The 24,910-nt window shown below is 41.1% G+C and overlaps 1 protein-coding gene and 1 pseudogene across 3 annotated transcripts; both read left to right on the top strand.

Moving 5' to 3' along the window:
• The window catches only part of LOC100614212 (small ribosomal subunit protein uS9-like), a 13,605-nt pseudogene extending 7,133 nt beyond the window's left edge, over window positions 1–6,472 (top strand).
• On the top strand, window positions 6,380–24,910 carry WSB1 (WD repeat and SOCS box containing 1). Of its 3 annotated transcripts, NM_001280230.1 has the most exon segments (9): window positions 6,536–6,766; window positions 13,671–13,839; window positions 15,251–15,519; window positions 16,652–16,783; window positions 18,642–18,742; window positions 20,964–21,136; window positions 21,927–22,040; window positions 23,374–23,481; window positions 24,065–24,910. In NM_001280230.1, coding segments are annotated over 9 exon segments (1,266 nt in total). In that variant the 5' UTR covers window positions 6,536–6,726; the 3' UTR covers window positions 24,225–24,910.

The following is a 24,910-nucleotide window of genomic DNA, read 5'->3' as shown; positions in this document are numbered from 1 at the left end:
GTTTGTTTGTTTTTTGAGACAAAGTCTCGCTCTGTTGCCTAGGGTTGAGTGCAGTGGCAAGATCTCGGCTCACTGCAACCTCCACCTCCTGGGTTCAAGCAATTCTCCTGCCTGAGCCTCCCGAGTAGCTGGGACTACAGGCATACACCATCACACCTGGCCAATATTTTTGTATTTTTAGTAGAGACGGGGTTTCACCATGTTGGCCAGGCTGTTCTTGAACTACTGAGCTCACATAATCTGCCCGCCTCAGCCTCCCAAAGTGCTGGGATTAGAGGCATGAGCCACCACTCCCAGCTAATTTTTGTATTTTTAGTGGAGACAGAGTTTCACCATGTTGGTCAGGCTGGTCTCGAACTCCTAACCTCAAGTGATCTGCCTGCCTCAGGCAAAGTGTTGGGATTACAGGCATGAGTCACCACTTGGCTGAAAAGGTTTTTTAATACAGGAAGACATTATTTTATGATAGGAAAGAAAAGGCAAGACACAAACTTTTAAATTGTAATCTACTCCAAATGCTAATTATTTCCATATGCATAGTTATATTCACTCCCCCTGAACAAACGAATGTGACTATTGTTCCACCTCTTTAATGCTTCTGCACCTCCCTGTTCATATAAGAAAATGGTGTAGAAAAAGCAAAGGTATAACTACATGAAAATGCCTGCCTGTTTATACAACATTTTGCTGAGATGTGAGATAATAGCATGATGGAGGATGCATATACAGTTACATATACAGGTTGAATATCTCTCATTGGAAATGCTTGGGACCAGAAGTGTTTCAGATATCAGAATATTTGCATACACATAATGAGCTATCTTGAGGATGGCACTAAGTCTAACATGAGTCTAAACATGACATTTATTTATGTTTCATATACTTCTTACACATAGACTGAAGGCGATTTTATACAATTTTTTTTTTTTTTTTTGAGATGAAGTCTCACCCAGGCTGGAGTGCCGTGGCACGATCTTGGCTCACTGCAACCGCCGCCTCCCAGGTTCAAGCGATTCTCCTGCCTCAGCCTCCTGAGTACCTGGGACTACAGGCATGCGCCCCCACACCCGGCTAATTTTTGTAGTTTTAATAGAGACGGAGTTTCACCATGTTGGTCTTGAACTCCCGACCTTGTGATCTGCCCACCTTGGCCTCCCAAAGTGCTGGGATTACAGGCGTGAGCCACCGCGCCTGGCCTTATATAATATTTTTAGTAATTTTGTGCACGAAACAAAGATTTGACTGCGCAAACTTTTTTTTCTCTTTTTGAGGCAGCATCTCACTCTGTCACACGAGGTTGGAGTGCAGTGCTGCAATCTCTGCTCACTGCAATCTCTGCTTACTGCAATCTCTGCCTCCCAGGCCCAAGAGATCCTAGCACCTCAGCGATCGACCCCAGCTAATTTTTTGTATTTTTGGTAGAGACGGGGTTTCACCATGTTGCACAGGCTAGTCTTGAACTCCTGAGCTCAGGCGATCTACCCATCTCAGCCTCCCAAAGTGCTGAGATTATGGCTGTGAACCACCTTGCCCAGCCTGTACAAACTTTTGACTGTGACCTGTCACATGAGGTCAGGTGTGGAATTTTCCACTTGCAGCATCATGTTGGAATTCAAAAAGTTTTGGATTTTGTAGCATTTCAGATTCTCAGATTAGGGATGCTCAGCCTGTATATGTATATGTGTGTGTGTGTATATATCTCAGGATAATAAATGTTGGTAAAAATTATGGGTAAATTGGCCTTAACAAATAACTATATAACAGTGATGTTTTTTGAATAATTCAAGAATGAGATTCAAGAGAATGGGATTTTAGTGGTTGGGTCAGCTTTGTTTTTGAAATGAATGCTTTCTAGAACTTTTGTTTATTATTATTTATTTTTATTTATTTTTGAGATGGGGTCTCACTTTGTCTCCTAAACTGGGGTGCAGTAGCTCAATCACAGCTCACTACAATCTTGACTTTACCAGGCTCAGGTGATCCTCCCACCTCAGCCTCCTGAGTAGCTGGTACTACAAGTGCGTGCCACCATGCCCAGCTAAATTTTTTGTATTTTTTTTGTAGAAGCAAGGTTTCACCATGTTGCCAAGGCTAATCTAGAACTCCTGGGCTCAAGCAATCTGCCTGCCTCAACCTACCAGAATGCTGGGCTTATAGGCATGAGCCATCATGCCTGGCCTTTTATTTATTGTTTCGATTGTACATATACTTAATGTTATTTCACAGCTTTTTGCCAACCCTTTATTTTCTATGAGATTTTGATCTTTCAGTTTTGCAGTTAGCTAGGATTACTATATATAAAAATAGTATTTAACACATATATAGTACTCTGTGTCAGGCCCTGTTGTAAATACTAATCCTCAAAACTGTGAAGTAGGTATTATTACTATCCCCATTTTCTAGATGAGAAGACTGAGGCACAGGGAGGCTAAATAATTTGTCTAAAGACATGACATTACTAATACAACTTTTTAAGGGGAAGGAAATAACACCAAGGTGTCAATGGTGGTTTTTCAGGGTGTGGGGTTATAAAGGATTGTTAAGAGGATTGAAATGATAAGATCTTGAACTAAGCCCATGGCAGCTGAGCTGGGACAGACAGGACAGACTCTAGAACAGTTTAAGATAAAATATTGGCAAGCCTTGTGGATTGGTTGATTTGATGTTGGGATGAGGCATAGCAGGGAAGCTAGGAAGACTCACCTCTGGCACCTGTGACTGGGTGGACATTTCACTAGAGTAGGAAATACAAAAGACGGAGCAGACTGAGGAGAAATGATGTGTTCAGTTTTGACATTTTGAGTTTTATTGTAAGCATTTGAACATGTAAATTTTAAACTTAAGACAGGCCGGGCTCAGTGGCTCATGCCTGTAATCCCGGCACTTTGGGAAGCCGACACAGGTGGATCACCTGAGGTCAGGAGTTCAAGACCAGCCTGGTCAACATGGTGAAACACTGTCTTTACTAAAAATACAAAAATTAGCCGGGTATGGTGGTGTGCACCTGTAATCCCACCTACTGGGAAGGCTGACACAGGAGAACTGCTTGAGTCCAGGAGGCGAAGGTTGCAGTGAGCTGAGATCGCGCTGTTGCACTCCAGCCTGGGTGACAAAGCAAGACTCCGTCTCAAAAAAAAAAAAAAAAGATGGAAGTTAGCTCTCAACTTGAGGGTCTTCACACAGAGCTGGTATTTAAACCCAAGAAAGAGGTTGCCATCACCCAGGGAGACTGCGAAAGAAGGGAAAAAAAAAAAGCTGTGGGCCAAGGACAGAACCCTAGAGAACCCCAACATCTATGCGACATGTAGGGAATAAGAAGCCCCTTCAGATTTGACATTAAAATAGCAAACACAGATATGAAATGCCAGGTATATATTTGCTTTTCAAGCCAGGTTTCATTTATGAGAGGCAAGGTAGCATGGAAGCAGGGCAGTCAAACAAGTCTGAGTTCAGATCTAGCCCCTGCAGCTTACTCTGTCCTGTGGCTTCTCAGGTTACTAAGTGTCTATGAAATGTATGTCAATACACTGTATGTGCACTCCAGCCAGGGCGACAGAATGAGACTCCATCTCAGGGAGAAAAAAAAAAAAGAAAAAGTCATCACAATAATTCACTGATGGACACTCAAGAACTGGTATTTCCCATGAATTTGTATGGTATAGTACAAGTAACAGGGATAATAGCAGTTGGTTAAAAGAATTAACTGAGATGGATATAAATGTTGGTATATGAGCTACAAGACTGCATTAAAGTTTTTCTGTAATGTATGTCAATACACTGCTCATATGTTGTGAGCACGAAATCGGTTAATCCACAGAAGCACTTATATGGCTCAGTGCTTAGAAGTATCTATTACTAATGAGTACACAAATCATAAAATTATTTTTCATTCCATTGTCATGCTTTGCCAGTTGAGAAAATGGCCAGGAAGTCTGTTGGCTTGCAGGAATAAACTAAAATAGAAATTAAACAATTGTATTAAAAAGTCTGGCCGGGGTGGCTCACGCCTGTAATTCCAGCACTTTGGGAGGCCAAGGCGGGCAGATCACTTGAGGTCAGGAGTTTGAGACCAGCCTGGCCAACATGGTGAAATCCCGTCTCTACTAAAAATACAAAAATCAGCCAGGCATGGTGGCGTGTGCCTGTAATCCCAGCTACTCGGAAGGCTGAGGTAGGAGAATCACCTGAACCCAGGAGGCAAAGGTTGCAGTGAGCCGAGATCGTGCCACTGCACTCCAGCCTGGGCGACAGAGTGAGACTCCATCTCAGGGAGAAAAAAAAAAGAAAAAGTCATCACAATAATTCACTGTTGGACACTCAAAAACTGGTATTTCCCATGAATTTGTATGGTATAGTACAAGTAACAGGGATAATAGCAGTTGGTTAAAAGAATTAACTCAGACTGATATCAATGTTGGTATATGAGCTACAAGACTGCATTAAAGTTTTTCTTTTGTTCTACTCTAAAAATTCAGCAACTAGGCCCAGTGCCTGATACAGAGTGAGTCCTCAAGATATCGTTGACTGAAGCTAACAAAGTGATTTATTGATTTATTTATTTATTGAGACAGAGTTTCACTCTTGTCACCCAGGCTAGAGTACAGTGGTGCAACCTCAGCTCACTGCAACCTCTGCCTCCCGGTTTCAAGCAATTCTCCTGCCTTAGCCTCCGGAGTAGCTGGGACTTTGCCACCACGCCTGGCTAATTTTTTGTATTTTTAGTAGAGATGGGGGTTTCACCATGTTGGCCAGGCTGGTCTCGAACTCCTGACACCCGCCTCAGCCTCCCAAAGCGCTGAGATTACAGGCGTGAGCCAGCGCCCCCAGCCTAACAAAGTGATTTTTTTTTAAAGAGGAGGGGCAGGCAGGGCGCAGTAGCTTAACGCCTCTAATCCTAGCACTTTGAGAGGCCGAGGTGGGCAGATCACAAGGTCAGGAGTTCAAGACCAGCCTGGCCAATATCGTGAAACCCCCTCCCTACTAAAAGGACGAAAAAAATTAGCTGGGCGTGGTGGCAGCCACCTGTAGTCCCAGCTACTCGGGAGGCTGAGGCAGGAGAATCGCTTGAACCCGGGAGGCAGAGGTTGCAGTGAGCCGAGTTGGCGCCACTGCACTCTGCTCTGGGAGACAGAGCAAGACTCCGTCTCAAAAAAAAAAAAAAAAAAAGGAGGGGCGATGTTTTATTAAACATTTCGCTATTTGAAGAATTAATACATTCATGCAAAGAAAAGATGAAGTAAACATGCCCTACAGTGTTATCATTTGAGATCTCTTAAAAGCGGCTATGCAGCCGGGTGTGGTGGCTCACGCTGTAATCCCAGCACTTTGGGAGGCTGAGGCGGGTGGATCACTCGAGGCCAGGAGTTCGAGACTAGCCTGGCCAACAGGGTGAAACGCCCTCTCTACTAAAAATACAAAAATTACCCGGGCTTGGTGTCACATGCCTGTACAAATCCCAGCTACTGGGGAGGCTGAGGCAGGAGAATTGCCTGAACCCGGGAAACGGAGGTTGCAGTGAGCCAAGATCACGCCATTGCACCCCAGCCTGGGAGAAGCGAGACTCCGTCTCAAAAAAAAAAAAAAAAAAAAAAAAGCGGCTATGCAACACTTTACTCTGTCCCATGAATATCTGCCACATATTTGAATTCCCAGTCTTATACGCCCCAGGCCTTTGCAATGTTTAGGGTCCACACGAGAAGCCATTAAAATGCAAATACATCATCTGTGACCGGGAACCAAGCTGGCATCTGGCAGACACTGACACATTTATCAGTCTGATGTGTGGACAACTAGGTGCCTCCCAGAGGCCTTCAGGTAAGGTGGAGGAAGGACCAATTCTGAGCTGACACAGTGGGATCCATCTTGGCCAGGACAAAGGCAGTCCAGGGAGGCCCCGCGGCGCAGTGCGGCGCGATCACGCCCGAGTCTCCTTCCCGTTCCCCTCGGCCCTTCCTAAAACCTGCTGGCTCAGGTCTGAACAATCGCAGCTGGACAGGTGGTGCACAACGATGTTAATTTTCATCCTGTCTTTTTCATCAGTGCATCCTTCAGTTCCCTATTACTTGTGGGCTGGGGAGTTGGCCAAATTGAGTGAAAACCTGAAATGTCTTTTTGTTCTTTTCGTTCAGCCAGTTTAAGTTCCATGCAATCTTTAAGCTAGGAGGCTAATAATAATACAATTCTCTCCTTGCCCTTTTCAAAGCCACTTCAGCTTATAAACTCCATATTAGACCATCCAGGCCCAGAAGACGCCACCGGCCTACAGGCAGAGTCAGCGGAACCAGCCTGGGCTGGATCTCCCCCTGCGAGGCCCCCAGGCAACGCCCGCGCCGGGGCGGGGAGATCACGTCCCGTGCGTCGGGAGGCGGGGCCTCAGGCTGTGACGTCATGTAGCCGCGCCCCTGCCGCCCAGATATCTCCGGCGCCGCCCGCCATTTTGACTCCAGTGTCTCGTTTGCAGTCGGCGCGTTAGGGGAACTGTCTTCCTCCGCAGGCGCGAGGCTGGGTACAGGGTCTATTGTCTGTGGTTGACTCCGTACTTTGGTCTGAGGCCGTCGGGAGCTTTCCCGAGGCAGTTAGCAGAAGCCGCAGCGGCCGCCCCCGCCCGTCTCCTCTGTCCCTGGGCCCGGGAGGGACCAACTTCGCGTCACGCCCCTCAGCGGTGGCCACTCTCTTCTCTGTCGTTGGGTCCGCATCGTATTCCCGGAATCAGACGGTGCCCCATAGATGGCCAGCTTTCCCCCGAGGGTCAACGAGAAAGAGATCGGTGAGGATTGGGACCGTGGGTGGGCGCATGAGGGCCGAGGAGAGGCAGGGACTCCCCGGAGGAGGTTTGGGAGGAAGCGACTCCCAGTCTGAGGGAAGAGCTCCAGTGCGCCAAGGCCACCCCACTAGCGAGGAGGAGGAAGCCGCCTCGGTGGGAGTTGGCTGAGGGGTAAACGGCACCGACGTGGATGCAGCACCTACTGTGCTCCCTCGCGGTTGCTGTGTGGCTGGGGCGGGCAAGGACCCCGGTTTCTTCGTCGGAGGTCCGCGCAGGGCTCTTGTCCTGGGAGTTCTTGGCTCAGGGCATGACTGTCGAGTGGACAGGGAAGGGCCACTCAGGGACTTTAGGTTTACAATGGGGAAAAGTAAACTTGTGGGTTGTGAGCGGTAATGAAAGGAGGGGGGTCCTCGTGTGTACCAACCACTCTTAGATAGAAATGAGATGGAAGAGGTCCCAACAGCCTGGCAGAAGCAATACAGTATTTTTAAAATGGTGTGGCCTTAAGAAACGCAGCGGTTCGGGGGAGGAGACTTTTAGAATTATCTTTCAAACACTTAAGGGAGGAGCTGGGTGGTTGGGTGGAGTGACAGAAGGAAAGCTTTTGTGCGGAAGAGGAAACTCTGGAAAAGGCTTTTCTGGCTTAGTGTCTAGCCCTGGTCGGCTTAGTAAAGGGCAATTAGTGTTGAAGGTTGTGCGTCCACACCTACTTAGCGGCTCAGTGGAAAGCACGTCGCATTATTTAAATCCTCTTTTAAAGTAAAATAACTGGAACAACGTTTGACGGTGTTGGGGGGTGCTGTACATTGGCTGATAACACTTAGCAAACACTGATCTTACTGTGTGAAGTAATAATTAGCTGCGGCCGCTGAGCAGAGAGCATTTACATTTTCCTACTCTTGAAGTGAATGTGTGCCTTTACTAAGTACAAGGAGGAGTTATTTCTAGAGAAGGGAAGAGGCTGAAGTAGCCAAAACGCGCACTATTTTGTATGTGGGTGAATTTTTGTATCTAGAAACAGCTGTTTTAGAATTCTGGACTTTTGTTGTCTTAGGGATGATTGATTAGGAAGGGACTTTAACCCTGGTTTTAATAACCATTTTTAAAGATACAAACACAGAAAAAAAAAGGGAAAAAATTGTAGCAGAGCTCACACAGAAAAAAGAAAAAAAAAGATGCAAAGAACACAAAATTTGTGTCCAGTTATTATTTTAACTGTATTTTAAGACTAGAAAGTATGTCGCGAAGTGGGACAAAGAACTCAAAAGTTCTTATCAGTCCAGTGGGTTTTTCTTTTACTTCAGTACACCGTAATGTTATAGACGAGTGATCTGCCTTTTTTTAAAATCTGTATTTTACTTCATCCTGATAAACCATTTTGAAAACTTTCCGGTCCTGTTTTCTCTCTCTCTCTCTTTTTTTTTTTTTTTTTTGAGATGGAGTTTTTGCTCTTGTTGCCCAGGCCGGGGTGCAATGGCACGATCTCGGCTCACTGCAACCTCCGGCTCCCGGTTTCAAGCGATTCTCCTCCCTCAGCCTCCTGAGTAGGTGGGATTACAGGCATGCACACGCCCGGCTAATTTTTGTGTTTTTAGTAGAGATGGGGTTTCTCCATGTTGGTCAGGCTGGTCTCGAACTCCCGACCTCAGGTGATCGCCCACCTCGGCCTCCCAAAGTGCTAGGATTACGGGCGTGAGCCACCCCGCCCAGATTTCCGGTTTTGTTTTCTAAGAGATGGGTAGAGATGGATAGCATACCTACATAAAGTAGAACCATCCACTAAGTGTTCCCCCACCAGCCCCCTGATTTCTCTTTTCTTTTCTTTTCTTTCTTTTTTTTTTTTTTTTCATATTTAGGTCTCAGTGTTATTTCCTGGATATGTTATAAAAACTTACTAGCTAAGTGCCAGATATCTAGAAGAACTTTTGCTTTTTCTGAGCTTTTTTTAACCCCAGTTTTTTTCTTTGTTTCTTTTTTTGAATTATCATTTGGATACAAGGTTGAACATTTCTCTGCGTAGCTTTTTAAATCTATGAATAAGGATTTACTTTTTTTCTTTTCTTGGGTGTTAATTAAAAGCCAAGCCAAGTTTAGTTTCTCAAGGACATACAGAGAGTAGAGGCAAGATTTCCATGAATGATTAAATAATTCTATGTGATACTACTGCCCTTTTTCACAAGGCACTGCCACAGATCATCCCTTTCTGGTTATGAAATTTTGGGGAGGAATGTAAAGAAGGAGCTAAATCTGGTTTGCTTGGTTCAGCAGTGACTCAGATGGTATGTTACTGTTTTACAGATATTAATAATGTAGTGTTGTATCTTACGGCTGATTTCCCATGGCAGCCTTTCCCTTAATAAGGTCATTAAATCATACATTTCTGTTGCTAACATTAAACAGTTACAGATAATGTAATAAAGGTTTAACTTAAAAATTTTTTTTCAAAGCACTTTATTACAAACTTTGTGCTAGGTTTATAAAATTGTACCAGTATTTAATCTGAGCACTTAAATCATTTTATTAAAGTGCCAAAGGCAATTTGATATACCTGTTATCCAGCAAAGAAACACAATCAAGGCAATTATTAGTAAATTTTAACAGATTAATGCATTTATTTGGTAGGTTTTATAATGGCTCTATTTCTTGAGTTTGTATATATTTGAGAATTATGTTATAAATATGTTATTATTTCATTGTCTTTGCTATCTATTTGAACCAATTTTTTAGTAATTGTTACCGCTCTTTTACTTTTTTTTTTTTTCCTTTGAGACTGAGTCTCGCTCCGTCGTCCAGGCTGGAGTGCAGTAGCACAGTCTCAGCTTACTGCAACCTCCACCTCTCGGGATCAAGCAATTCTCCTGCCTCACCCTCCCGAGTAGCTGGGATTACAGGTTCGTGCCACCACACCTGGCTGATTTTTTGTATTTTTAGTACAGATGGGGGGTTTCACCATGTTAGCCAAGCTGGTCTGGAACTCCTGACCTCAGGTGATTCACCCTCCTCGGCCTCCCAAAGTGCTGGGATTACAGGCGTGAGCCACTGCCCCCGGCCTACTCTTTTTTTTTTTTTTTTTTTTTTTTAGACAGAGTCTTGCTCTATCACCCAAGCTGGAGTGCGGTTGTGAAATCTTGGCTTTCTGCAACCTCTGCCTCCTGGGCTCAAGCAATTCTCCCACCTCCGCCTGGTACTACAGGTGCATGCCACCACACTCGCTAATTTTTTAAATTTTTTGTAGAGATGAGGTCCCCTATCTATCCCAGGCTGGTCTCAAACTCATGGGCTCAAGTGATCCATCCACCTTGGCCTACCAAAGTGTTGGGATTACCAGTGTGCCTGTCCTATTACCACTATACACAAGGAGTTCCATGATTGTGGTCAAGGTAGAAGAAAAATATAGAGTAACCTTAAAATACAGTCTAGGCTGGGCACGGTGGCTCATGCCTGTAATCCCAGCACTTTGGGAGGCCGAGGCGGGCAGATCACCTGAGGTCAGGAGTTCAAGACCAGCCTGGCCAACATGGTGAAACTCCATCTCTGCTAAAATATACAAAAGTTAGCTGGGCGTGGTGGTGGGCATCATGATGGTGCATACCTGTAATCTAAGCTACTCGGGAGGCTGAGGCAGGGAGAATTGCTTGAACCCGGGAGGCAGAGGTTGTAGTGAGCGGAGATCATGCTACTGCACTCCAGCCTGGGCAACAGAGCAAGCCTCCGTCTCAGAAAAAAAAAAAAAAAAAAAAAAGTCATGTATGAGAAATTTAGTCTTGCTTATGCTTGCTAAGGGAGAGCTTAATTTTAGTCTCATTTACTAGATGTTCTTGAAATTGAATGCAAGGGCTGTTCCTCGTATACAAGTTACATAAATATTCTCCATAGAGACTTTTAAGTTGAATTTTAAAACTTGCTTCCCTTATTTGTGAACTTAGCATTTTTTTCCTCCTAAAAATGCTTGTAAAATGTTTTTAAAATGCTTTAAAAATGTTTTCAAAGATAGATGTGGTTAAACAGGAATCCAAGTTAAAAAAAAAATTGTGCCTGATGCAGTGGCTCATGCCTTAATCTCACCACTTTGGGAAACCAAGGTGGGAGGATCGCTTGAGGCCAGGAGCTGGAGACCAGCCTGGGTAACATAGCAAGACCCTGTCTGTAAAATGTTTTTTTGCCGGGTGCGGTGGCTCACACCTCTGATCTGAGCACTTTGGGAGGCCAAGGCGGGCGGGTCACAAGGTCAGTAGTTCGAGACCAGCCTGGCCAACATGGTGAAACCCCGTCTCTACTAAAAATACAAAAAATAATAATAATAATTAGCCAGGCATGGTGGTGCATGCCTGTAATCCCAGCTACTCGGGAGGCTGAGGCAGGAGAATTGCTTGAACCCAGGAGGCGGAGGTTAGAGTTTGAGACCAGCCTGGGCAACAAAAGGAACACCTACCTTTACAAAAATAAAAACATTAACCAGGTGTAGTGGTGCATGTCTGTGGTCCCAGCTACTTGGGAGGCTGAGGCAGGAGGATCGCCTGAGCCTGGGAGGTCAAGGCTACAGTGCACAGTTATTGTGCTACTGCACTCCAGCCTGCGTGACAGAGCAAGACCTTGACTCAAAAAAACAAAGTTATGTGACGGCTAGTAAAGTTAATGTCATCTTATGCTGTGCTAATATGGGGTGGGTGGGGGACTCTGCTGCTTTGATTAAACCACACCTGAAGTATTGTGGTTAGTTCTGGGTGCCACTTTTATGAGGGCCAGTACTAACTAGAATTTATCCAGAAAAGTATGATGAAGTTAGGATGGGAAATGGACTTGAAACCATGTGATCTAAGGTATGATTGAAAGGATAGAGATCTCTTAGCCTGGTAAAAAAGATTCATTGATGGCTATCTTCAATATATAAATGCCATATGAGGATAGCAGCAGGCTTATTCTCTTAGGTCAGAATCAGTACTGAGTGGGTAGAGTGGTAGGAGGAAGATTTTGAGTCATTAAAAACGGTCTCGGTTGCACCAAAATAGTGTAAGCCTTATTATGAATATCATAGAAAAGTAGGTCTCAGGCTTTTTGTTTTTGCTTTCTAAACCACACCTATTTGTTAAGGTGTCAAGAATTGGGCAGATAACATATTTAAATCACTTTAGAATGGGAGCATAAATGTGTGCTTTGATATTCATTCAGTAAATATTTACTGAGCACCTGTCATATGCCAGGTGCTATACTAGCTGTTGATGGAGCATACATTCAGGCTGAAGAAGTACATTTTGGGGGTGGGTGGGTGTGGGGGGTGGGGGTGGGTGTGTCCATGTCCAGGTTCTCTAGCTATATCAGTGTAAGGGGTTCTTATGTGAACAGCAATAACATAGAATATATTAAAGCTTAGGTGTTGGAAAGTTTAAACCAGAAATACATAAAAATATATTATTATACAGTGTACAATTGACCAGACAACTGACCACAAAATAGATAATAGGGAAAATTAAGACCAACCCAAAATAGGTGATACACTGATAAAGAGGCTCCTTTCCCCAAATTGAGGAAATTGTAGCTGAGTTTGCATGCATGCATTGCAGTATGAGCTTGTTGATCATGCTTTTTGTTAAATATGGAAGTAATATTCTCCATATACTCTGGTAATATGCCAATTTTTGTTAGGAATACAAAATTTGAGTAATCTGAATTTAAAATATATGACATTGTCCATTTTTTGTCCTTAAAAACCAAAATAATTCCATTTTTGAGTCAGTTTGAGGCCTATTAGGAAGACTCTTAAGGACCAGTATTTGAGAATCACAAATATAATGCATTTTGGTTTTTTTTTTTTTTTTTTTTTTTTTTTATGACAGTCTTGCTCTGTCACCCAGGCTGGAGTGCGGTGATGCAGTCTTGGCTCACTGCAGTCTCCACCTCCAAGATTCAAACAGTTCTTATGCTTCAGCCTTCCAAGAAGCTGGGATTACAGACACACTCCAGCATACCACCATGCCCGGCTATAATGCATTTTCTTTTATTTTAGCTTATTTTTTTTTTTTGAGATGGAGTCTCACTCTGTCGCCCAGGCTGGGGTGCAGTGGCACTTTATTGGCTTACTGCAACTTCCGCCTCCTGGGTTCAGGCAATTCTCCTGCCTCATCCTGGGGTTACAGGCGCCCACCACCACGCCCAGCTAATTTTTGTATTTTTAGTAGAGACAGGGTTTCAAACCATGTTGGCCAGGCTGGTCTCAAACTCCAGACCTCAAGTGATCCGCTTGTCTTGGCCTCCCAAAATGTTGGGATTACAGGTGTGAGCAACCACACGCGGCCTATAATGCCTTTTTAAAGCACTGGTTTGGAGGGTTGGACTAGACAACCTGTAAGTCTCTTCTAGTTCTGAGGGTTTTGTGATTTTTGTGACCTGGGCCTGAAAAGGGTAAAAATACTTGTTTGGATAGTGTATTTTGTAGTGCTTTCCTTTGAGTAATGGTGTAATATTGTATTTTATGGTGAGGTATGGTTTTTGAAAGCTAAGAAACTTAATTTGGAAGATACTTTTCCTGCCAACTAAGTTTAATTTCTTGCATTTTAAATGTTAATAATTTGATGAGAACGTAATACAATGCAAAAGTTAGGACTTTTGTAATTGTTAGGTCTAATTGGTCATTACATTATTATTGACCAGTTTTTTTTACGGAAACTTTCTTAAAAACTCTTGCATTGGGAAATTTTAGGGAAATCACTTTATCAAAACTTGGAGATAGTCATTATCATTAAGGGGTCTTCATATACTGCATACCCCCCGTTAGAGGATGGAATGCAGAACTCACTATACCCTGTCTGCATAGAAGAGGGAAGAAACTCAATCCCAAAGTAATATGGAAGCAGTCTCACATGTATTGTTGGTTATATATGATATCCAGTATTTTTATTTTTCCTTTTAGTGAGATCACGTACTATAGGTGAACTTTTAGCTCCTGCAGCTCCTTTTGACAAGAAATGTGGTCGTGAAAATTGGACTGTTGCTTTTGCTCCAGATGGTTCATACTTTGCTTGGTCACAAGGACATCGCACAGTAAAGCTTGTTCCGTGGTCCCAGTGCCTTCAGAACTTGTAAGACTGTTACTTTTCTGTATTTTGTATCTGTTTGTGGAATTTACCATTTTCTCTCAGTGTAGGGTAATAAAAACATTTTGATATTTAAGTTTTACTTTATAGATGATGTCGTGAGTTTTAATCGTGGGCTGAATATATTTATTGGAAATTTTGTGTAAAGAATTCTTTGGGCCGGGCGCGGCGGCTCAGGCCTGTAATCCCAGCACTTTGGGAGGCCAAGGCAGGCAGATCACTTGAGGTCAGGAGTTTGATACCCGCCTGGCCAACATGGTGAAACCCCATCTCTACTGAAAATACAAGAACTAGCTGGGCGTGGTGTGGCACACCTGTAGTCCCAGCTACTCGGGAGGCTGAGGCAGAAGAATTGCTTGAACCCAGGAGCCGGAGGTTGTAGTGAGTCGAGATAGCACCACTGCACTCCAGCCTGGGTGACAGAGCCAAATAATGTCTCAAAAAAAAAAAAAAAAAAAAAAAGAATTGTCTGGTGTTATTTATACATTAAGTTTTTCTGTATGTTAAAAGTCAGATTGTGTCTAACAAGTTTATATATATAGTGTTGTGCCAGAGCAGGTGACTTCTGTGATGTGAAGCTTTTTGGATTCACTTTGGATTTTACATTTTGTTGGATAACCCTGGTGCATAGTAGTAGAGACAGGGGTTTCACCGTGTTGGCCAGGCTGGTCTCGAACTCCTGACTTTAGGTGATCCACCCTCCTCAGCCTCCCAAAGTGCTGGGATTACAGGCGTGAGCCACCGAGCCTGGCCCTTTGTTGTTGTTGTTGTTGTTGTTGTTTTTGTTTTTAATGGACTTATAGTCCCTCTGTTTGGGGTAAATTGAGTTTGGATGTTTGTTGAAAGTTTTTCTAAAATGTATCATGTGCTATATTGGATCTTTCCCTGTTTTTTTTTGTATCTAGCAGACCTTCATGGTTATAGTCACTAATGTTCTCATTACATAACTTGAGGTCTGGAACCTATGGGAAACTGATCATTATGGTTTGAGGATTTTTTTCCCCGTTTAAGGCAATTTTTTGATATCAGCTTGACCATATCTTAAGTTACTGGGTTTTTTTGTTTGTTTGTTTTTTGCTTATTTATACTTGTGTTTTTAGGTTGAAGGAGCACCAGTTGATTTGGTGGTTTTGAGGAAAATTTGGGAGGCAAATAAGTTATAATATAAATTGCTTTATTGTTGAACTTACTACTCAGTCACTGAGAATTTCTATTAATGTCCTTCTCTCGTAGTTCAAATATCAACCTTTCCCTTCCTATCTATAGGATTCTATTGTTATTTGGTGTCATTATAATAATATTGAGGTTATTTTAACAAACACTTGTAATTATTCAATGTCCAGAGGAGTCCAGAGTGAATAATAATACAATTTCCATCTGACTTCCCCCACCCCAGTCTCTTGCATGGCACCAAGAATGTTACCAATTCAAGCAGTTTAAGATTGCCAAGACAAAATAGTGATGGTGGTCAGAAAAATAAGCCTCGTGAACATATTATAGACTGTGGAGATATTGTCTGGAGTCTTGCTTTTGGGTCGTCAGTTCCAGAAAAACAGAGTCGCTGTGTAAATATAGAATGGCATCGCTTCAGATTTGGACAAGATCAGCTACTTCTTGCTACAGGGTTGAACAATGGGCGTATCAAAATATGGGATGTATATACAGGTATGGATTCATAGTTTTTAAAGCAAATGTATTATTTTATGATGCAGGGCACTGCTCATAGGCGCTGGAATTGGGATTTGAGGATTTCAGCTTAGTGAAAAGCAAGAATTGATGGCATAGGTGCGTCTTTATAATAGACCTGAATGTCACCTTCTTCAGCTCATGATTTTAATTTAGGAAAACTATAGAGTTCATATTGCTTCATCACTCTTTAGAGAGTATTACAGTAGGAAAGGATTTTCCAGGGAATGTTTAGTTAGTTGTCCTTTATAAACTAGTTATTTAGTTAATGACTCACATGTCAAGGTGTTTTCTTTGTTTATGCTTTTTCAATGATTGATAGCTTAGAGGTTTTCGAGGTAAATCAGATTTCAGTAATCATCTCACCTTGGAAAGGTTTAGTGAAAGTTTAGATAGATTGAGAAGTTAAATTATTTGGGCAACTAGAAATAAATGTGTTGCTTATTGCCTAAAACACTTTCTGGCATATAATATGTACTCAAAAACATAAAGGATTTTTAAAGAAGCATTAAAAGAACATGTACATTAGAACATAACAAGTGATACTAACATAGGTGATAATGAGTCAAAATTTGGGTTCTTGAAAAAAATAAGATGAACACATAGATTGTCTTAGAAAACAAAGCTCTTACATTATTAGTTAAATACATTTTTTTTCACTGGGATCATGTTTGAAAACTAAAGTTGTGGGATAACTTGTATCTTTTGAGGAGCTTAACATTCCTAGGCCAGGGAAATAACAAGCAAAGAAATAATTTGATTTTATATTTTAAAGTTCATGCCTGTAATTCCAGCACTTTGGGAGGCCAAAGCTGGGGGATCACTTGAGCCCAGGAGTTCTAGACCAGCCTGGGCAACATGGTGAGACTCCATCTCTCCAAAAAAAAAAAAAAAAAAGGCCGGCCGTGGTGACTTGTAACTGTAGTTCCAACTATTTCGGAGGCTGAGGTAGGGGGATTGCTTGAACCCAGGAGGTCGAGGCTGTAGTGAGCCAAGATTGCGCCATTGCACTCCAGCCTGAGTGACAGAGTGAGACCCTGTCTCAAGAAAAATAAGAACAAAACAAAAATATATTAATACTGTCTTTTTTTCCCTTTTCTATCATATTTAGGAAAACTCCTCCTTAACTTGGTAGATCATACTGAAGTGGTCAGAGATTTAACTTTTGCTCCAGATGGAAGCTTGATCCTGGTGTCAGCTTCAAGAGACAAAACTCTCAGAGTATGGGACCTGAAAGATGATGGTATGTCTTTTTTCCAAGCTATGAACTAGGATTTGTTTCTTGATACTACTATGGAGAGGTATTGGGAACATGTGGGGCATTTGACTTTAAAAATGGCATGTGATCAAAGTTCCTTTTCTCTGCCTAACACTTAGGTTCCTTTCCTGAATAGATCAAAGAAAAACAGAAATGTGACCCAGAATAGGAGCCAACAGTTATTCGAAGTAAATGATCTGATATTATTCAGAAACTAACCACATAAATCTGTATCAACTATCTGAGGACCAAATATGGATCAGGTTTGGGATTTTACAGGAACCAGTCTGTGTTTATGTCCTCTTAGGGAGGGTTATTAACTTACTGTATTGGCTTAGTGAAAATTTAGGTAGGTCTTGAAGTAACTTAGTATCTAATAAAATTTAAATTGAAACATGACCTACATACCAGAACTTATAACATGTGAATATTAGTAAACGTTAAATTGGCTAGGTTAAGAAGTGCTTTTATAAAAAGTGAAAGATTTACTGTCCAATACAATAGAAAGATACGTTGGTGTCAAGCACTCACCTTTCTCTAAAGCCTTACAAAGTTTTGGAGATGCTACCTCATTTGAGATGAGCATCTCTTCCCTTTCTCAGTCCCTAATGAAAGAGTTTATATGTTTAACTAAAACCTTAAATGTAAGGTCTGTTGGTGCTCTAACAGCCTCAAGCTGGAGGTTAACAGGCTTGCCTAGGGGTAATAAAGCTTAAATTGAATTAGTAGGAAACAAAACCCTCAGATCTGGAGATGTTCCAGCTGATAGATAGTAACCATTCCTTAATAAAGTTCTATGCTAACATTAACAAATCATGAAGGACCTTCTCTGCGTTTTATCTGCTCAGCTGTTGAGGTGCAAAGGGATGCCAACAGTTGAAATATTTTAATAATTTTTTTATTTTGCATATCGAATGATGCTTGCTTATCTCAAACTAATTTCAGCAATGTACATGTTTTAAGAACATAGGCTTAGTAAAATATAAGCTCCAAGATAGTGGGGTCCTTGCCTTATTTCCAGTTATATCCTCAGTGCCGGCATAGGGCCTGGCATGCGTAGGCACTCAGTAAGTATTTGTAAAACTAAGAGTTCAGTATACTTAAGCATAGTTGTGTGCTGTGGGTATAATACACAAGGACTTTGGAGTGAGTTGTAGGTTCTCAAAAATGAAGAATGAAAAGGCATTTTGAAGATGGTCAAGTTTCTTAACCTTGCTGTTGTGTTCCAGTTGCTTAACTTTTAAAATAAGGGGATTGGACTAAAAGAATTCTGTCTTTTTTTTTTTTTTTTTGAGACGGAGTCTCGCTCTTTCGCCCAGGCTGGAGTGCAGCGGCGTGATCTCCGCTCACTGCAGCCTCTGCCTCCCAGGTTCAAGTAATTCTTGTGCCTCAGCCTCCCAAGTAGCTAGGATTACCGGCATGCGCCACCATGCCCGGCTGATTTTTTAATGTTTTTTAGTAGAGATGGGTTTCACCCTGTTGGCCAGGATTGTCTCAAATTCCTGGCCTCAAGCAATCCACCCGCCTCAGCCTCTCAAAGTGCTGGAATTACAGACAAGAGCCACCGCGCCAGGCCCCAGACTTTTTCTTGAAGGGCTAGATGTTGAATATTTGAGGCTTGTGAACCATGCTGTCTGCTGTAGAGCACAACATAAACACATGGACAGGATTGTGTTCCAGTAAAATTTAAAACCTAAGCAGCTGGTGTATATCGGTAACCCTTGTTATAGATAAATTGCTTTCAGCTATAAATGTTTGTGATCCTTTGCTTTACTGCTGTTTTGAAATACTGCTCATTTGAAGTGGATTCTAGGGTTAATACAGATTATTTCTTTTTGTTCAGGAAACATGATGAAAGTATTGAGGGGGCATCAGAATTGGGTGTACAGCTGTGCATTCTCTCCTGACTCTTCTATGCTGTGTTCAGTCGGAGCCAGTAAAGCAGTACGTGTCAAAGTTCTTGTACATTCATTATGAATTAGATTATGATAATGTGTGCATAATCATTTTAAATCTAAGTAACCTATGAAGTCTGTGCTCGGTGTCATGAATATTTTAAATGTTTTATTTCATGATGGGGGAGAATTTGCATGAAGGAAATTAAATATAGTTATTGATTGCCAAGTGAGAAGTTGGATTGTTTTTAGAGATAATAGATAATAATGGGCATATCAGGGTTTTTTTTTTTTTTGTAAGTCTAGAAAAGTTTATGTGCTGTAGAAGAGATCTAGTCTATATGTTAAGACATTCCCTTGCTAATTATTTTCTTCTCTGTTGTTCTATTTTTTTGGTCCAGTTTGCTGTTTTTAAAGTTTTGAGTCCCAGCTGGTCCTGTACATTTAACTGAAAAAAAGTAACTTAAAATAATATAAAAATAGCACTCATGTATGTCCTACAGTTATAGGTGAAATTTGGTATTGTTTGTCTTACATAGCATACCTGTAGACAGCTTAAGTAAAGTGACTGTTAAGAGGGTTATGCTTATTGATGAACTCTTGTAGTTGTTTACCAGCTCTGTTAGTATAGTTAAATTGATCTCAGTAGCTTCAAGTATTTATAAAATGGTTGAAGTCCAAATACATGTGATAATTACAATACACTTTGAATTAATGGAGGGTGGGAGGCTAGTTGAAATGCATTTTATTTACCCAAGGAGTATGTTAAAATGATAGTTATAAATGTTGGAAATTTAAAGCAAGATACTCAGTTTAGTTCTTTACAAATCATAAGAAGAACAAAATTAGATGTTGACATTGCTATTTTAGGCTGTGTGTTTTCCATATGCTTCTTGCTTTCCCTGTCACAGGTGGTGGCAGCAATATTGGTGTGATTGAGGTTATGCTGGCACCACTCGCACACAGGCGCACAATGGTGTTAGCTGGGCAGAAAGAGTGGCATCTCTGGCTACCGGGCTGGGGGCGACCTTTACCATAGGATGAAGTAACCTTGCATTCGGCTGCAAGGTGTACTGTACGTACACAGGTGCTGGTCGATGTCCACTTTCTGCTTTTCTTTCTTTCTTTTTTTCTTTTTTAAAGTAATTTCCCCCACAGTAAAATACACTGACTCCTGAGTAAATTGATTTTCCAGTTTTATGGAATTGGGAGTCTGACAAGTGAAACCAATTTAATGTAAAGTATTTGGCTTTCAAATGGTTTCTCTGTGCTATTTTTTGGAATTCTTTCAGATTCCAGAGATATCTTACGTCTTTGATTCAATTTAAAATTTGTACTTATTTTCTTTTAGAAATAATGTATTGTGTCTGTGCAGAAAAAAAAAACCAAAAAGGATTGCTTTACTCTCCAAAAAGAGGAGAGATTGTCTTAGGATAAACCTCCAAGCTCACATTTAATATAACAGACTGAAGTAAACATTAGAATCCTGTTTAGAGCTATTCTGCACAGTTAACTACTGATCTTTAGAATCTAAAATTGTATATGAACTTATTCTTAAATAATTGAACCGTTTTATATTCAAATGACTTATGATCGTGGTTAGTTTGGGAAAAATAAGATGGTTAAATTTTGATTTATTGAAATGTAATTGTATTATTTTCATAAAATAGCATTTTCATTTTGTAATGTGGTTTAACATCCTTGTTGTTTGCCAAAGAAATTTCATTTGGCTGTGAATATTCTATTTGCTTGCAGTATCTGTTTCTCTTCCTAGGCTCAAGTTGGTGACCCAAGCCTATTGTAAACAAGTGATTATCTCAAAGGGAGATGCCAATGGAGTAACAATTTGTTAACCTTACGTTTTCTGTCTGTATATTTTTTTAAAAATCTGGTAGTTTCTGGAAAAAAAAGAGAAGGGGGTTTGTAGTACTTAACCCTATTTATTTCCATATATTTTAGTTAATTAGTTTTTGGAATAAATGGATTTCAGTATAGCTTTGTGGTTAAATTGCATTGCCTTTATTTTATGTTTAGGCTTATTTTTAAATTAACATTTAACAGAAACATTTGAAATAGAATTTGCATGTCTGCCTTAATTAACTTAAAGACTGATTTTAATCTGACTATGACACTGAGCATATTCTTTAAATTACTCATAATTTATAATGCTTAATATAATCTTAATTAAATTTAGCAGTTTTAGTTTAAGATGTGCCATTTTGTCCTCTGTATGTCTGAATGAAGCTATAACATTTGCCTTTTTATTGCAGGTTTTCCTTTGGAATATGGATAAATACACCATGATACGGAAACTAGAAGGACATCACCATGATGTGGTAGCTTGTGACTTTTCTCCTGATGGAGCATTACTGGCTACTGCATCTTATGATACTCGAGTATATATCTGGGATCCACATAATGGAGACATTCTGATGGAATTTGGGTGGGTACAGCATGAATTATTTTAGTCTATAAATTCATCTCCACCTATCAAGTTATGTGAATAATTACAATCACCAATATATGCAATCTAAAATTACAGTCTATTCTAATTTAAAATGTTGGTATTATTTAAGCCCTTGACTAATGGAAAGCCTTCGATATAAATTCTAAAAGTAAATTTGGCTCTCTTGATACAAGTCTTGCTACTTAACAGTACCCAGCTCTCTATAGAAGTACTAATTATGTTTAGAGTTTTTGTTGGAGAAAAACAGTTAAAACCAAAGTTGGACTTAATCTTACTGTCTTAAATCATAAAAGATTTTTTTTTTTTTTTGACAGAGTCTTGCTCTGTCGCCAGGCTGGAGTGCAGTGGCGCAATCTCGGCTCACTGCAACCTCCACCTCCTGGGTTCAAGCAGTTCTCCTGCCTCAGCCTCCTGAGTAGCTGGGCTTACAGGCACCTGCAACCACCCCTGGCTAATTTTTGTATTTTTAGTAGAGATGGGGTTTCACCATGTTGGTCAGGCTGGTCTCAATCTCTTGATCTCGTGATCCACCTGCCTTAGCCTCCCAAAGTGCTGGGATTACAGGCGTGAGCCACTGCGCCCGGCCATAAAAGATTAGTTCTTTTCAGGTGACTTTAATTTGGATTTATCATCTCTACTGAGTCTTCTCAGTTATATTAATTAAGGCTACTTTAAACACTATTCAAAGACAGATGTACTTTGTACCTGGGTAATTTTGTTTTCTTGAAGTGACTGATATCCACTGAAAACATATATTTGACCTCAGGCACCTGTTTCCCCCACCTACTCCAATATTTGCTGGAGGAGCAAATGACCGGTGGGTACGATCTGTATCTTTTAGCCATGATGGACTGCATGTTGCAAGCCTTGCTGATGATAAGTAAGTATGTGCATTATAGCTTGACTGACTTACTATTACCTTTTACATTCTTAAGCCTTAAAGCCTTTCTGCAGTTAAGAGTTTTAATGTCTCTTCCTCAACACAAGCCCCTGGGAGATTTTGTTGTGTCTTAAAGAATATCAGCCTGAAAAATTATCTGTGTAAACTAAAGATAATGCATGCCTCTCCCTGTGTTCCTTGTTTAACTTGTTTAGGCATAGTGGGTTGATTTTTAGTCAGCTTTTAGCCCAGCTTACAGAGATGTTTTAAAGTAATGTCTTAACAAAGGTTGAAGCAGAAGGAAATTTCTAAAGTGAAACAAATAGTAAAACCAAAAGAATTACAAATAAATAGTAATTTGTATCCACCATGATTGAGATTAGAATATGAAATGTCACATGAATGAGATGTGCTGCTTGTTGGTAAGAAGCAGAAACTAGTTGCAACCATCTGTGTTCATGCATATAGCATTGAGTAGTTTGGTGACATCAATTCATAAGGCAGCTCTTCTCTTCCCAGAATGTTAGCAAACATATGGAGAGAGGTTTTTTTTGTTTGTTTGTCTGCAACCATTGTTTCCTGTTTGCTCAGATAGATTCTCCATGTTAGTTCTCTGCTGTATTTGTAGACACACTCAGCCTGGGTGAAAAGCTTTTTTTCCTTTCCTGGTTTTTTTTGTTTGTTTATTGGAGACAGGGTCTTGCTTTGTTGCCCAGGCTATAGTGCAGTGGTGCAATCACATCTCACCACAGCCTTGATTTTCTGGGCTCAGGTGATCCTCCCACCTCAGCCTTCCAAGCATCTCACACCACAGGGGTATACCACCACACCTGGCTTATTTTTTTAAAAAAATTTTTGTAGAGACAGGGTCTGCCTATGTTGCCCAGGCTGGTCTTAAAAGTCCTGGGCTCAAGCAGTCCACCCACCTCGGCCTCCCAAAGTGGTGGGATTATGGTTGTGAGCTACCAGGCCCACCTAGCTTTTAAAAATGTCTTGGGAAAAGGGTGAAACAGACTAGAAGTTGATTGTATTGTAAGTGTAGGAAAGTAAGGAGAAAGTTTCCGGGTGTGAACATTCTAGGTTTGAACACTGGGAAGGAGGGAAGGCAGCCATGCATTGTAGTCTCTTAAGTGAAAGTTTATCCAATTTACCAACTGATATTATAGACCTTAAAATATTTTGTAATTGTATAAAGCAAGTTATAATAATTGCCTGTTGGTGTGATGTGTGTATTTTGTGACTCATAACTCAATGGCGTTTCTTTCTAAATTTTAAAAAAGTGCTTTTACCTTACATTTTCTACAAGATACTAAATAATTTATTTCATTTTCAGAATGGTGAGGTTCTGGAGAATTGATGAGGATTATCCAGTGCAAGTTGCACCTTTGAGCAATGGTCTTTGCTGTGCCTTCTCTACTGATGGCAGTGTTTTAGCTGCTGGGTAAATATATTTTTCTCTCTTTTTTTTTTTTTTGAGATGTAGTCTCCCAGGCTGGAGTACAGTGGTGCAATCTCTGCTCACTGTAGCCTCCGTCTTCCAGTTCAAGGAGATTCTCCTGCCTCAGCCTCCCGAGTAGCTGGGACTACAGGTGCACACCACCACTCCTGGCTAATTTATTTGTTTGTTCGTTTTTCCAGTAGAGTCGGGATTTCACCATGTTGGCCTGGCTGGTCTCAAACTCCTGACCCTGACCTCAAGTGATCTTTCCGCCTCAACTTCCCAAAGTGCTGGGATTACAGGCGTGAGCCACCACACCTGGCCCATTTTTCTCTTTTCTTTAAGGGCCAATTTAAGGGGGCTTTTAGCAGCTAGTAATTTATTGTCAGTAAAACTCTAATAAGTGTTCTTCATAGTAGTGTTACCTTGTCATGGAATACATCATTGGTTAGTTCTTCCTGGTTGGGTTTTAATGTGAAGTTTGTGACTCCAGTACTCACATGTATTGGGTGATAGTTGTTTGAGCTGTAGCAACACTGAAATACATATACTTGGGTGACTAAGCATGTGCTTTGTTTCTGTTTAGGACACATGACGGAAGTGTGTATTTTTGGGCCACTCCACGGCAGGTCCCTAGCCTGCAACATTTATGTCGCATGTCAGTCCGAAGAGTGATGCCCACCCAAGAAGTTCAGGAGCTGCCAATTCCTTCCAAGCTTTTGGAGTTTCTCTCGTATCGTATTTAGAAGATTCTGCCTTCCCTAGTAGTAGGGACTGACAGAATACACTTAACACAAACCTCAAGCTTTACTGACTTCAATTATCTGTTTTTAAAGACAGAAGATTTATTTAATTTGATATGTTCTTGTACTGCATTTTGATCAGTTGAGCTTTTAAAATATTATTTATGGACAATAGAAGTATTTCTGAACATATCAAATATAAATTTTTTTAAAGATCTAACTGTGAAAACATACATACATGTATATATTTAGATATAAGCTGCTATATGTTGAATGGACCCTTTTGCTTTTCTGATTTTTAGTTCTGACATGTATATATTGCTTCAGTAGAGCCACAATATGTATCTTTGCTGTAAAGTGCAAGGAAATTTTAAATTCTGGGACACTGAGTTAGATGGTAAATACTGACTTACGAAAGTTGAATTGGGTGAGGCGGGCAAATCACCTGAGGTCAGCAGTTTGAGACTAGCCTGGCAAACATGATGAAACCCTGTCTCTACTAAAAATACAAAAAAAAAAAAAATTAGCCAGGCGTGGTGGTGCACACCTGTAGTCCTAGCTACTTGGGAGGCTGAGGCAGGAGAATTGCTTGAACCCAGGAGGTGGAGGTTGCAGTAAGCCAAGATCACACCACTGCACTCCAACCTGGACAACAGAGCGAGACTCCATCTCAAAAAAAAAAAAAAAAA

This window comes from Pan troglodytes, chromosome 19 (assembly GCF_028858775.2).
Source record: "Pan troglodytes isolate AG18354 chromosome 19, NHGRI_mPanTro3-v2.0_pri, whole genome shotgun sequence".
In the NCBI taxonomy this organism is placed as follows: domain Eukaryota; kingdom Metazoa; phylum Chordata; class Mammalia; order Primates; family Hominidae; genus Pan; species Pan troglodytes.
Note: the sequence above shows the minus strand (reverse complement) of the source record. Positions and strands in the feature narration are given on the sequence as shown.